General features: G+C 45.6%; 1 protein-coding gene across 1 annotated transcript; it reads left to right on the top strand.

The window, feature by feature from the left end:
• Window positions 1–53: 53 nt before the first annotated feature.
• On the top strand, window positions 54–11,820 carry LOC145356026 (small nuclear ribonucleoprotein Sm D3). The gene is made up of 3 exons (XM_080208601.1): window positions 54–291; window positions 10,186–10,378; window positions 11,625–11,820. Exons 1-3 carry the CDS (start codon window positions 166–168, stop codon window positions 11,684–11,686), a joined length of 381 nt encoding a protein of 126 aa, XP_080064727.1. The 5' UTR covers window positions 54–165; the 3' UTR covers window positions 11,687–11,820.
• Window positions 11,821–12,969: the final 1,149 nt, after the last annotated feature.

Below are 12,969 nucleotides of genomic sequence, written 5' to 3'. Positions count from 1 at the left end.
CCGAAGCGCGCGGTGTTCTCTGGGATAGCGGAGGCTCAGTTGGAGCCGAAGCGCGCGGTGTTCTCTGGGATAGTGGAGGAGCAGTTAGAGCCGAAGCGCGCGGTGCTCTCTGGGATAGTGGAGGAGCAGTTAGAGCTGAAGCGCGCGGTGCTGTGAGGCGGAATCATGTCGATCGGAGTTCCTATCAAAGTGCTGCATGAGGCCGAGGGCCATGTCGTGACCTGCGAGACCAACACCGGAGAGGTTTACCGGGGAAAGCTAATCGAGGCCGAGGATAACATGAACTGTCAGGTAAGGACCCAACCGAAGGTCGAGGCCCGGCGGGGAGTGACCACCGGCTCCATTTCACCCCCATCCCACCACCCTCTTTCTCACCCCCACGGTTCCAGTGTCTATCTTACCCCCCCATGCCCCCCATTGTGGAGATTTCCTCTCCCTGATGTTGACTCTCAGTGATTGAGGAGGAGGCCGTTTGGTCCATTGTGTGTGTGAAGTGATTCCCCATTTGGCGCTGGTGGCTCCTGGATCACAATGAGATATTCTGGCATCTTCTCCTATTGACAAATTCTGGCGTCTCATTTTCCTCCCAGGCAGTGCATTCCAGATTTCCACACCCTCTGAATCTTCTGCCCCATATCCAAAACTATAAACTCTCGTGATTGACCCCTCAGCTGCTCCCGATTCATCCTGTCCATATCCCCTTATGATCTGATACACCTCAGCCATGGTGCCCCCTCAGCCTTCATTGCTCTGGAGAAAACTATCCAATCTCCTTCATAGCTCAAATGCTTCATCCTGGTGAACTTCCTTGGTATCCTCCTCCAGTGCTATCCCATTCTTCCTATAATGAGGTGACCAGAACTGCACACTGTACTCCAGCAGTGGCCTAACCAATGCTCTGTACAACTCTAACGTTACCTCCTTACTCTTATACTCAATGTCATGACTGATAAAGGGAAGCGTTCCATAAACCTCCCTAAGGCTGGGATAAAGACACTTTATCTGAATGCACGAAGCATTCAGAATAAAGTGAATGAGCTGGTGGCGCAGATCAGCACAAATGGATATGATCTGGTGGCCATTACAAAGATGTGGTTGCAAGAGTTTATCAAGTGTTTAGGAAGGATAGATGGGAGGAAAAAGGGGGAGGGGTAGCTCTGCTGATTAAGGATAGTATCAGGGTGGTAGTAAGGGAAGATATAGGCGCCAAAGAGCAGAACGTGGAATCGTTGTGGGTGGAGATAAGGAACAGTAAGGGGAGGAAGACGCTGGTGGGTGTGGTCTATAGGCCCCCAAATAATGAGCTGGAGGTGGGGTGGGCTATAAACACACAAATAAATGATGCGTGCAGAAATGGAACGGCGATAATTATGGGGGATTTCAATCTACACATTGGTTGACCTATGTTGGACGCGGTGGGCTTGAGGAAGAGTTCTTGGAATGCTGCCGGGATAGTTTCCTTGAACAGTGTGTGCTGGAGCCGACGAGGGAGCGAGCTATCTTAGATCTGGTGTTATGTAATGAGGCAGGTAGAATTAGGGACCTTGTTGTGAGGGATCCTCTTGGGAAGACTGATCATTGTATGGTTGAGTTTTTGATGCAGATGGAGGATGAGAAAGTAGGGTCCCAGACCTGTGTCCTCTGTTAGAACAGAGGGGAGTATGATAGGATGAGAGAGGAATTGGCAAATGTAGATTGGGGGCACAGATTGGTCGGTAGGACTGCTGAGGAACAGTGGAGGATCTTTAAGGAGATCTTTCTTGGTGCTCAGCAGAAACTTATTCTGATGGTAAAGAAGGATTGTAGGAGAAGGGATAATCAGCTGTGGTTAACAAAGGAAATAAAGGGGAGTATTAAATTAAAAGCTGAGGCGTTTAGAGTGGCTAAAAGTAGTGGGCGAGTAGAGGATTGGAAGAGTTTTAAAAATCAACAAAGAATGACGAAGAAGTTGATAAAGAAGGGAAGGATAGACTATGAAGCTAAACTAGCACTAAATATGAAAAAGGATAGAGTTTTTATAAATATATAAAGAGGAGGAGGCTGGCTAGGGTGAATGTTGGACCCTTAGAGGATGAGTGGGGGGATTTAGTGGTGGGGGAATGAGGAAATGGCGGAGGCCTTAAATAAGTTTTTTGCCTCGGTCTTCACGGAGGAGGACGCGAATAGTTTGCCAGGTTTTAAAGATAGAAGGATGGTAGGAATTGAGGACCTGAATGCGATCACTGTCACTAGAGAGGTAGTGCTCGATAGACCCAGGACCGGATGGAATGCATCCCAGGGTTCTGAAGGCAGATGTGATAGTGGATGCCTTAGTGATTATTTTCCAAACCTCGCTGGATTCTGGGGAAGTGCTGGAAGATTGGAAAACAGCTAATGTTACGCCGCTGTTTAAAAAAGGTAGCAGGCAAAAGGCAGGGAATTATAGGCCGGTTAGCTTAGCGTCTGTTGTAGGAAAAATGCTTGAATCCGTCATCAAAGAAGACATAGCGAAGCACCTCGAGAAGAATTGTTTGATAGAGCAGACGCAGCACGGATTCGTTAAGGGGAAGTCGTGTCTGACGAATTTATTGGAATTCTATGAGGATGTGACTAGTGCGGTAGACAGAGGGGAACCAGTGGATGTGGTGTTTCTTGATTTTCAGAAGGCATTTGATAAGGTGCCGCACAAAATGTTGTTACAAAAGGTTAGGGGGCATGGAGTTGGGGGTAAGGTGTTAGCGTGGATAGAGGATTGGCTGTCTAATAGGAGGCAGAGAGTAGGTGTCAATGGGTGCTATTCTGATTGGCTATTGGTGACTAGTGGAGTGCCCCAGGGATCGGTGCTGGGGCCTCAGCTATTTACCATTTATATAGATGATCTGGAGGAGGGAGCCGAGTGTAGGGTGTCAAAATTTGCTGATGACACAAAGATAAGTGGAAAAGCAAATTGTGCGGAGGGTGTAGAAAGTCTGCAGAGGGATCTAGATAGGCTGAGCGAGTGGGCGAGGACCTGGCAGATGGAATACAATGTTGGCAAGTGTGAGGTTATCCACTTTGGCAGGAATAATAGTAGGAGGGATTACTATTTAAAGGGTGAAAAGCTGCAGCATGCTGCGGTGCAGAGGGACCTGGGGGTCCTTGTGCATGAGTCGCAAAAACCCAACCTACAGGTGCAGCAGGTGATCAGGAAGGCAAATGGGATGCTGGCTTTCATAGCGAGGGGGATTGAATATAAAAGTAGGGAGGTCTTGCTGCAACTGTACAGGGCACTGGTGAGGCCGCAGCTGGAGTACTGTGTGCAGTTTTGGTCGCCGCACTTGCGCAAGGATATTTTGGCTTTGGAGGGAGTGCAAAGGAGGTTCAATAGGCTGATACCAGAGATGAGGGGATTGGACTATGAAGAGAGACTGAATAGACTGAGCTTGTACTCGTTGGAGTTTAGAAGGATGAGGGGGGATCTTATTGAGACGTATAAGATGATGAAGGGGGTGGATAGGGTAGAGGTTGAGAGGTTCTTCCCGCTCAGAAAGGACAGCAGGACTAGAGGGCACAGCCTCAAGATGGGGGGGGGGGGAGCAGTTTAGAACGGAGTTGAGGAGGAACTTCTTCACTCAAAGGGTGGTGAATCTCTGGAATTCTCTGCCCGTTGAAGTGGTGGAGGCTACCTTGCTAAATATATTTAAGACACGGGTAGATAGGTTTTTGATAGGCAAGGGGATTAAGGGTTATGGGGAGAAAGCGGGAAAGTGGAACTGAGCCACTTCAGATCAGCCATGATCTTATTGAATGGCGGGGCAGGCTCGAGGGGCTAGATGGCCTACTCCTGCTCCTATTTCTTATGTTCTTATGTTTAACTACCCTATTCATCTGTCCTGCTGCCTTTCGGGATTCTGGAGCAAGCAGTCTATTCCCCTGAGCTTCCTAGCGTTCTGACATTCATTGTCTCATTGCTCATTCTGAGGTGCATCAGGATTAAGTTCCACCTGCTACTGATCTGTCCCTCTAACTAACCTTGCTACATCTTCCTGTAACCTGAGATCTTCCTCACTGACTAATCAAGGAAGCCATTCAGCCCATCGAGTCTTCACTGACCACAATTCCACCTAGGCCCTATTCCTGTAACCCCACTTATTTACCCTGCTAACCTCTCCCCCCAACCCGGGACACTAGGGTCAATTTAGCGTGATCAATCAACCTAATCCACACATCTTTGGAGTGGGGGGAAACCAGAGCACCCAGAGGAAATCCTTGCAGAAACGGGAGCGCATGCAGACTCCAGCAATGTGGTTGACTCTTAACTGCCCTCAGGAATGGGCAATAAATGCTGGCCCAGCCATGGCACCCACATCCCATGAACGAATAAATTAAAAAACAGCCCATCTGTTCCAGCTCCATAAACCTTCGCTTTATAATCTCTAGATTCCCAGACAGGAAATGAAGATTTATAGGGCGGCACAGTGGTTATAACTGCTGCCTCTCAGCGCCAGAGATCCGGGTTCAATTCTGGCCTTGGGTGACTCTCTGTGGAGTTTGCACATTCTCCCCGTGTCTGTGTAGGTTTCCTCCAGGTGCTCTGGTTTCTTCCCACATTCTGAAAAACGTGCTGGTTAGGTGCATTGACCCGAATAGGTGCCGGACTGTGGCGACTAGGGGAATTTGACAGTAACTTCATTGCAGTGTTAATGTAAGCCTTACTTGTGACACAGATAAATTACCCTCATCTACACAACAGATCAACCCGTCAAAAAACTCAATCACGTTTATTTGGCATGACCTCCCTTGCTGATTATTCCTGATCAAGCCTTGCTTCTCCAAGTGCAGACAGATGCTCGCCTTCAGAATTTTCTCCTATAATTTCCCTATCACTGAGTGATCCTTACTGGTCACTAATTCCCTGCTTTATCTTTACCATCTTCCTTGAAAAGTGAAACCACATTAGCTGTTCTCCAGTCCTCTGGTACTTCTCTCTCTGAAGTGGAGATGCCAGTGTTGGATTGGGGTAAACACAGTAAGAAGTCTCACAACACCAGATTAAAGTCCGACAGGTTTATTTGGTAGTAAACGCCGCAAGGTTTCGGAACGCTGTGCCTTCGTCAGGTGAGTGGGGAGTTCTTACCACAAACAGGACATATAAAGGCACACACAGTTTACAGAGTACTGATTAGAATGTGAGTCTTTACAACTAATCTGCTGTTCAAGTCTTAAAGGTGCAGATCACATCGTCTGCACCTTTAAGCCTTGAATAGCAGATTAGTTGTAAAGACTCACGTTCTAATCAGTACTCTGTAAACTGTGTGTGCCTTTATATACCCTGTTTGTGGTAAGAACTCCCCACTCACCTGACGAAGGCACAGTGTTCCAAAACCTTGTGGCGTTTATTACCAAATAAACCTGTCGGACTTTAACCTGATGTTGTGAGAATACTTACTGTACTTCTCTCTGTGGCCAGAGAGGAATTAAAAATGTGGGTTAGAGCCCCTGCAATTTCCTCCCTTGTCTCCCACAACAGCCTGGGTTACAACTCATCAGGATTTGTCCACTTTTAAGCTGGCCAGTACCTCAAAGCTCCTTCTCCCTATGCCACACTGTTCAAGGAGCTTACAATCCCTTTCCCTGAATTATGTACCTAAATCATCATCCTGAGTAAAGACAGATATAGTGTACTCATTTAACACCATGCCAATGTCCTCTGGATCCATACTGAGATTGCCCCCTTGGTCCCTAATGGGCCCTACTCTTTCCCTGGTTTTCCTCTTTTTAATATATTCATAGAATTTCTTGGAATTCTCCCTTATCTTACATGCTAGTGCTTTTTCATGCCCCCTCTTTGCTCTCTACTCCAGTAATGCTCTGCTGATTTGCTCCCTTTATACCTGCTAAAAGCCTCCCTTTTCTTTCTTATCCAGCCCTGGATATTCCAAGACGTCCAGGTTTCTCTGAGCTTGTGGCTTCTACATTTCACCCTAAAGGATACAATTGGGTCTGTTGTACTTTCTACATATTGACATAAAAAACTCTCCTGGATACAAGAATTCTGCCCCCTCTAAACCCTGTGCGCTGTGACCATCCCAGTTCATGTTTGGGAAGTTGAAATCACTTAGTATAATGACCCAATTTTTTTTTATACACCACAGTGAACTGTCTACAAGTCTGCTCCTCTATTTCCCGCTGACTCTTTGGGGGCCTTTAACACACCCCAAGCAATGTGACTGCCCCCTTGTTATTCCTAAACTCTACCCATAAAACTTCATTTGAAGACCCTTACAAGATATCATCCCTCCTTGCTGTAATAACTGACTCCATAATTAATAATGCAATTCCACCCCCTCTTTTACCTCCCTTGTCTCACCTAAAGATCCTATACCATGGAAGGTTGAGTTGCAAGTCTTGCCCTTCCCTCAACCATGTTTTTGTGAAGGCAACAATATCAAACTTCCATGTGTCAATCCACATCTTTAACTCATCAGTCATAGAGGTTTACAGCATGGAAACAGGCCCTTCGGCCCAACTTGTCCGTGCTGCCCTTTTTTTTAAAACCCCTAAGCTAGTCCCAATTGCCTGCATTTGGCCCATATCCCTCTAAACCCATCGTACCCATGTAACTGTCAAAATGCTTTTTAAAAGACAAAATTGTACCTGCCTCTACTACCTCTGGCAGCTTGTTCCAGGCACTCACCACCCTCTGTGTGGAAAAAATTGCCCCTCTGGACACTGTTGTATCTTTTCCCTCTCACCTTAAACCTACGCCCTCTAGTGTTAAAAGATATCGACTATCTAGCTGATCTGTGCTCCTCATTATTGTATAGATCTCTATAAGATCATCCCTCAGCCTCCTACGCCCCAGAGAAAAATGTCCCAGTCTATCCAGCCTCTCCTTAACTCAATCCATCAAGTATCAGTAGCATCCTAGTAAATCTTTTCTGCGCTCTTTCTAGTTTAATAATATCTTTTCTATGATAGGTTGACCAGAATTGCACACAGTATTCCAAGTGTGGCCTTACCAATGTCTTGTACAACTTCAACAAGACGTTCCAACTCCTGTATTCAATGTTCTGACCAATGAAACCAAGCGTGCCAAATGCCTCCTTCGCCACTCTGTCCACCTGTGACTTCACTTTCAAGGAGTTATGAACATTTTCCCCTAGATCTCTTTGTTCTGTAACTCTCCTCAAGGCCCTACTATTAGTCCTGCCCTAATTCAATCTACCAAAATACATCAACTCGCATTTGTCTTAATTAAACTCCATCTGCCATTTGTCAGCCCACTGGCCCAATTGATCAAGATCTGTTGCAATCGGAGATAACGTTCTTCAGTGTCCACAATGCCACCAATCTTGGTGACTATCACTGTTTGCTGTGCAGATACATGGATTTGGGCTGGTGTCTATGGGAGTTTGCACATTCTCCCCATGCTTGCGTGGGTTTTCTCCAGGTGCTCCGGTTTCCTCCCACACCCAAAGATGTGCTCTTAGGCTGATTGGTGTAACAAATTGTCCCTAAATTAGTCTCCCCTCAATCTGGTTTCCTATGTGGAGTGCCATAAGCATAGACAAGGGTCATGGGTGGAAGAGGGGACTCTCAATGTTGAAATGTTGGCGCGGGCTCGTTGGGCGGAAGGGCCTGTTTTTCATGCTGTGTTGTTCTTTGTCCTTTGTTATCTGCAAACTTACTAACCATACCTCCTATATTCTCATCCAAATCATTTAATATAAATGACAAATAACAGTGGACCCAGCACTGATCCCTGAGGCACACTGCTAGTCACAGGCCTCCAGTTTGAAAAACAACCCTCTATGACCACCCCCTGTGTTTGTAGAAGAAGTCAATTTTGTATCCATTTAGATACCTCAGCCTGGATCCTATGAGATTTAACCTTATGCAACAACCTATCACACGGTACATTGTCAGAGGCCTTGCTAAAGTCCATGTAGATAACATCAACTGCACTGTCCTCATTTACCTTCTTGGCTACCCTTTCAAAAAACTTAAATTTGTAAAACATGATTTTCCACTCACAAGCCATGCTGACTGTCCCTAATCAGTCCTTGCCTCTCTAAATGCCTGTAGGTTCTGTCTCTCAAAATATCTTTCAACAATTTACCTACCACAGATGTGAGGCTCACTGGCCTGTAGTTCCCAGGCTTTTCCTTGCAGCCCTTTTTAAACAAAGGCACAACATTTGCCACTTTCCAATCTTCAGGCATCTCACCCTTCACTATCGATGTTTCAAATGTCTCTGCTAGGGTACCTGCAATTTCTTTCCTGGATACACTTCATCAGGTCCTGGAGATTTATCTACCTAGATGCACTTTAAGGCTCCCAGCACCTCCTCTGTAATATGTACCCTCCTCAAGACATCACTATTTATTTCCCCAAGTTCCCGAACATCCATGCTGTTATATCCAACAGTCATATCAATTACGTGTCAGTATAGAGGCCATCTGGGCTTGCCTTACTCCTTTAGAACATGGCCTAGCTCTCTCTGTCTTAGTTCTTTTACGATGTTATGCTGTGCACTAACTCTTATGTCCTCCCCCCCCATCTTCTGAACTAGTTTGAATTCCTCCCATCAGCACAAGCAAACCCGCCCACAACGATGTTGGCCGCAGTCTGGTTAAGGTGGAGATGGTCATGCTTGTGGATGTCTCAACTTATTCAGATATAGTGCAGTGATCCAGGAATCAAAAACCTCCCTCCTGCACCAATCCTTGAGCCATGCATTCGTCTACCCTAGTTTCTTATTTATATAATCATTAACATGTCACTGGAAATAATCCAGAGATTACAACCTTCGATATCCTGTTTTTTAATCCACTAACTCGCTGAATTCTTGATGCAAGACCTCATCCTTCATTCTACCTATATAATTAATAAAAACATGATCACCCTCCTCCATTGAAGATGCTCTACAGCCATTTAGTGAGATCCCTGACCTTGGTACCAGAGAGGCAACACACCATCCTGGAGTCACGTCTTCTGCCACAGAAATACCTGTTTGCTCTACTGACTAATGAATCCACTATCGCTATTTCTCCCTCCATGTACAGCCGGGCCGCTGTGGTGGCAGAGCTTGGCTCTGACAGTGCTATCTGGAGGGCATCAGTGAACCAGAGGGGTTTTTACAACAATCATGGTCACCATTACTCAGCTTTCCATTCCAGATTCCTTTGCTGAATTTAAATTGGGACTTGACCCCATGACCACGGGACATTATTCAGGGCCTCTGGATTATCAGCCCGGTGATCTTACCATCATTAAAGTGGAGATTGTTCAGAGAGGGCTGCATTTTCCTGGCTATCCCATCTCGCCTCTGGATGTTTAAAGGCCCGGTTCCTTCTCCAGCTGCTTGGAATGGGAACTGATTCTGCCTTGGAGCCCACAAGGATCGATGGGATGGATTAGTCTGGACGGGCTGTGTTAACCCGGGGTGGGGTGGGGCAAAAGGGTTTAGAATGGCACAGTCTGCTCCACGTTTACACAGTTCGCATTGCTTTCAGCCAATCGGCTCCTGTTGTCAGGGGTGTTCAATGTTTGCAGCCTTCTCTTTCACTTTAGCTTTTACAAAAATCCACTCGAGAGACCTATAGGCTTTCAATTTACTCCTTCTCACATTTCCCCACTCACCACCTTTTCAAAGCTGAACAATTGACTCTCAGGTGAGGATTCCACCACTTAGCCAGAAGCTCACTGCATGTTCCTCCTGGTATTGGGTGCAGTTCCTCTACTGTTTCATTCTGTTAGACTCTCCCTCAGTGTCTCGAGGACTGGTCTTGATCTCTGCGTAATTTGGGGCTATCTTCAAGGTTCAGCAGGCTGCTCCTGCATCCACTGCAGCTTACAATATTGTTAGCTGATCTTATTGAAACATATAAGATTCTGAGGGGGCTTGACAGAATGCACGCTGAGAGAGTATTTCCCCTTGGTGGGGAAACTAGAACTCGGAGATGCAGCTTAACAATAAGAAGCCAACTTATACTCCTAATTTTATGTTTATATCTGTTTGGAGTTATGCAAATCCATTGGTTTCAGATCCTTACCTACTGATTTGATAAATGCTGACAGTACAGATATCTTTCTAGTGTTGAATGAATAGTCCCCCTGCAGTTACTGTTCGAGTTTGAAAGATGCTATTGAAGGAGCCTTGGTATTTAATAAGCTTCTGGGGTTTTGCTGGTCCTGTGAACCCTGCTCCTCTTTCCTCTGCAGATGTCCAACATCACCGTCACCTACCGCGATGGGCGTGTGGCTCAGCTGGAGCAGGTGTACATCCGTGGCAGCAAGATTCGCTTCCTCATCTTGCCGGACATGCTGAAAAATGCCCCCATGTTAAAGAGCATGAAGAATAAAAACCAGGGTACAGGGGCTGGCCGAGGGAAAGCTGCAATCCTCAAAGCTCAAGGTCAGTATATCTGCATCTTAAACCCTAATCCTTCAATGAGCTGATGTGATGCTGTGGCTGAACTATCCTGTTCTGGGACCATGGGTTGAGCTAGAATCAGTTTCCACATTACAGCTACAGCTGGGGTCACCACTGGATATATTTGTTTTATAATTGGTAAATGTATTAGTATAAAGTGAAAAATATTGTTTCTTGCGCGCTGTACAGACAAAGCATACCGTTCATAGAGAAGGAAAAGAGAGGGTGCAGAATGTTGTGTTACAATCGTAGCTAGGGTGTAGAGAAAGATCAATTTAATGCGAGGTAAGTCCGTTCAGAAGTTAGCAGGGAAATTGAATTAGAGTGTTAGAACTTAAAAGAATTAGTGAGTTTTAAAAGTATAGAACGAAAATAAAAGATAGAATTAGATGCTATGCTGGGCACAGCACGCAAGAAGTCGCTTGAGGGATCAAATCCTCCTCAATCTGCAAAAGGTTCTTGGGGAGAGATTGGACAAGACGTTTCAGTCCAAATCATCAATGTTTTGTTTTTGCATTAGCTTTACATCTGGAAGGATGAGATGGCTGGTTAGAAAATAATAGAACAATATATCTAAGTCTGGTCTGCCTGTCCTGGGAGTGTTTGATAGGGGACAATGTAGAGGGAGTTTTACTCTGTATTTAACCTTATGCTGTTCCTGTCCTGGGAGTGTTTGATGTGGGTGGTGTAGAGGGAGTTTTACTCTGTATCTAACCCCGTGCTGCACTTGTCATGGGAGAGTTTGATGAGGACAGTGTAGAAGGAGCTTTCCTCTGTATCTAATCACATTTGTACCTGTCCTGGGAGAATTTGATGGGGACAATAGGGGAAGCTTTACTCTATATTGAATATGTGCTGTTCCTGTCCTGGGAGTGTTTGATGTGTATGGTGGACTGGGAGCTTTACTCTGTATCTAAGCCCATGCTGTACCTGTCCTGGGAGTGTTTGGGGACAGTGTAGAGGGAGCTTTACTCTGTATCTAACCCTGTGCTGTACCTGTCCTGGGATTGTTTGATGGGGTACAGCGTAGACGGATCTTTACTCTGTATCTAAGCCTGTGCTGTACTTGTCCTGAAAGTTTTGGTGGTGACAGTGTAGAGAGAGCTTATCCAAGTATGTCTCATCCTTGCAAACAATAATGCCAAAAGTGAAAATCTGTTCCTGGGAGCTCCCGGAACCTTGTAAAGCTGCTAAGACCAAATGATTAACAAGCTGTGGTTCTTTCCAGTGGCTGCCCGAGGGCGAGGCCGTGGGATGGGCCGTGGAAACATCTTCCAGAAGAGGAGGTGAGGCTGTTTCTGCCTCCCCCATCACGCAGAAGAAGGTCCTTGGTTGCTTTGTGTATTTGTTATTTTATAATTCTGTAGCATGACGTGATGTCCAATTTAAGATTTGCTGTTAATAAACACTTTTCTTTTCATAAACTGATGTCTCTGTTTGGCTTGAGTGAGTGTGAGAGCTGTGCTAACTGAATTGTTTCTCAGGCAGTCACCATGCTGGATTTTCATGTGCTTTCTCCTGCTCAGTTGCTAGTATCATTTTCCTTGCTGACTCTGTCCAATTCCAAACTACAGAGTGAGTGGTGTGGGCAGTGGAAAATGGTGCACAAGGAACACTGTACTCTTGTGGCTTTGGAGTTCCACAATGCACAGGGGCAGGGAGGAGGGTGTTTTACCCTGGAGCTAACGTGTCGACTGCCTCTCCTAATCAATCAGGACATGAGATGGGAAGGACATTTATCAACAGGGTTAAAGAATGTGGAGGTTTGATCAGCTGGCTGCAGGGTGGGAGGAGTCTCCCCACACATACAGTTTAGCATGCGAGATGCACACTCCTCATTCCTGTAAGTTCAAGGAGCTACAGCTTTGTGCAGGGTTCATGCTGGAATCTAACCAGCTGAAACTATGCTGCATGTTCACACTGAGGAGTGAACTTGTTCAGCTGGGGGTCTTTTGACCCAGGAGGAAACAATCCAATTTTCCCGGTGCTCTGAATGTCTGCAGATCTCACTAACTCAGTTACCAAGTCATCCTTTTGCAGTGGGATGCCTTGCAACCATCAAAAATTGAAGATGAGCAGATTCTCTTCCTCCAGTGACGGAGAGGCTCTGATTAGTCACACAACTGTCAGGGGTGGCTTGATTATTCAGTAAGTGCTGCCTCAAGTGTGCTCAGAGTTAACACTCAGAAACAGTTTAAGATTATCAGTTAGGTTTACAATGTAGCTCACTTAAGTTTACCAGAAGCTACAGATATTCATCCTGTCATCTGCAGGCAAAAGGAACACGACCAGGCATTGTGCCCTTTTTGAAGTAAAAGAGTGGGGACAATCACTTCCTGGCAAACAATTGATTTGGCAAACAATCACCCTTTTCTCATGCAGGACTAATTGTTGCTTCCTTTGAAATTTGGTATTTTTGCCTCTGTCCTGATGAATCAAAGACAAAAAGCTTTGGCAGCATGTCTCTTGTTCAACAAATATTTACATTTTAACTTTTGATTTAGTACTCAAAGCAAGATATTTTATGAGATACACAAACTGATAATGTGCACACTATCCAATGTTTAAATTTT

The sequence above is a fragment of the Carcharhinus amblyrhynchos genome, chromosome 20 (genome assembly GCF_965287045.1).
Source record: "Carcharhinus amblyrhynchos chromosome 20, sCarAmb.v2.hapA, whole genome shotgun sequence".
NCBI lineage: Eukaryota > Metazoa > Chordata > Chondrichthyes > Carcharhiniformes > Carcharhinidae > Carcharhinus > Carcharhinus amblyrhynchos.
The sequence above is the reverse complement of the archived record's forward strand: the minus strand, read 5'-3'. Positions and strand labels throughout refer to the sequence as shown.

Excerpts from the sequence above, each read along its gene's own strand:
- LOC145356026 (XM_080208601.1), top strand. The coding sequence starts at position 166 with ATGTCGATCGGAGTTCCTATCAAAGTGCTGCATGAGGCCGAGGGCCAT. Across the intron at positions 292-10,185 it reads AGGATAACATGAACTGTCAG|ATGTCCAACATCACCGTCAC; the intron begins GTAAGGACCCAA and ends TTTCCTCTGCAG. Across the intron at positions 10,379-11,624 it reads TGCAATCCTCAAAGCTCAAG|TGGCTGCCCGAGGGCGAGGC; the intron begins GTCAGTATATCT and ends GGTTCTTTCCAG.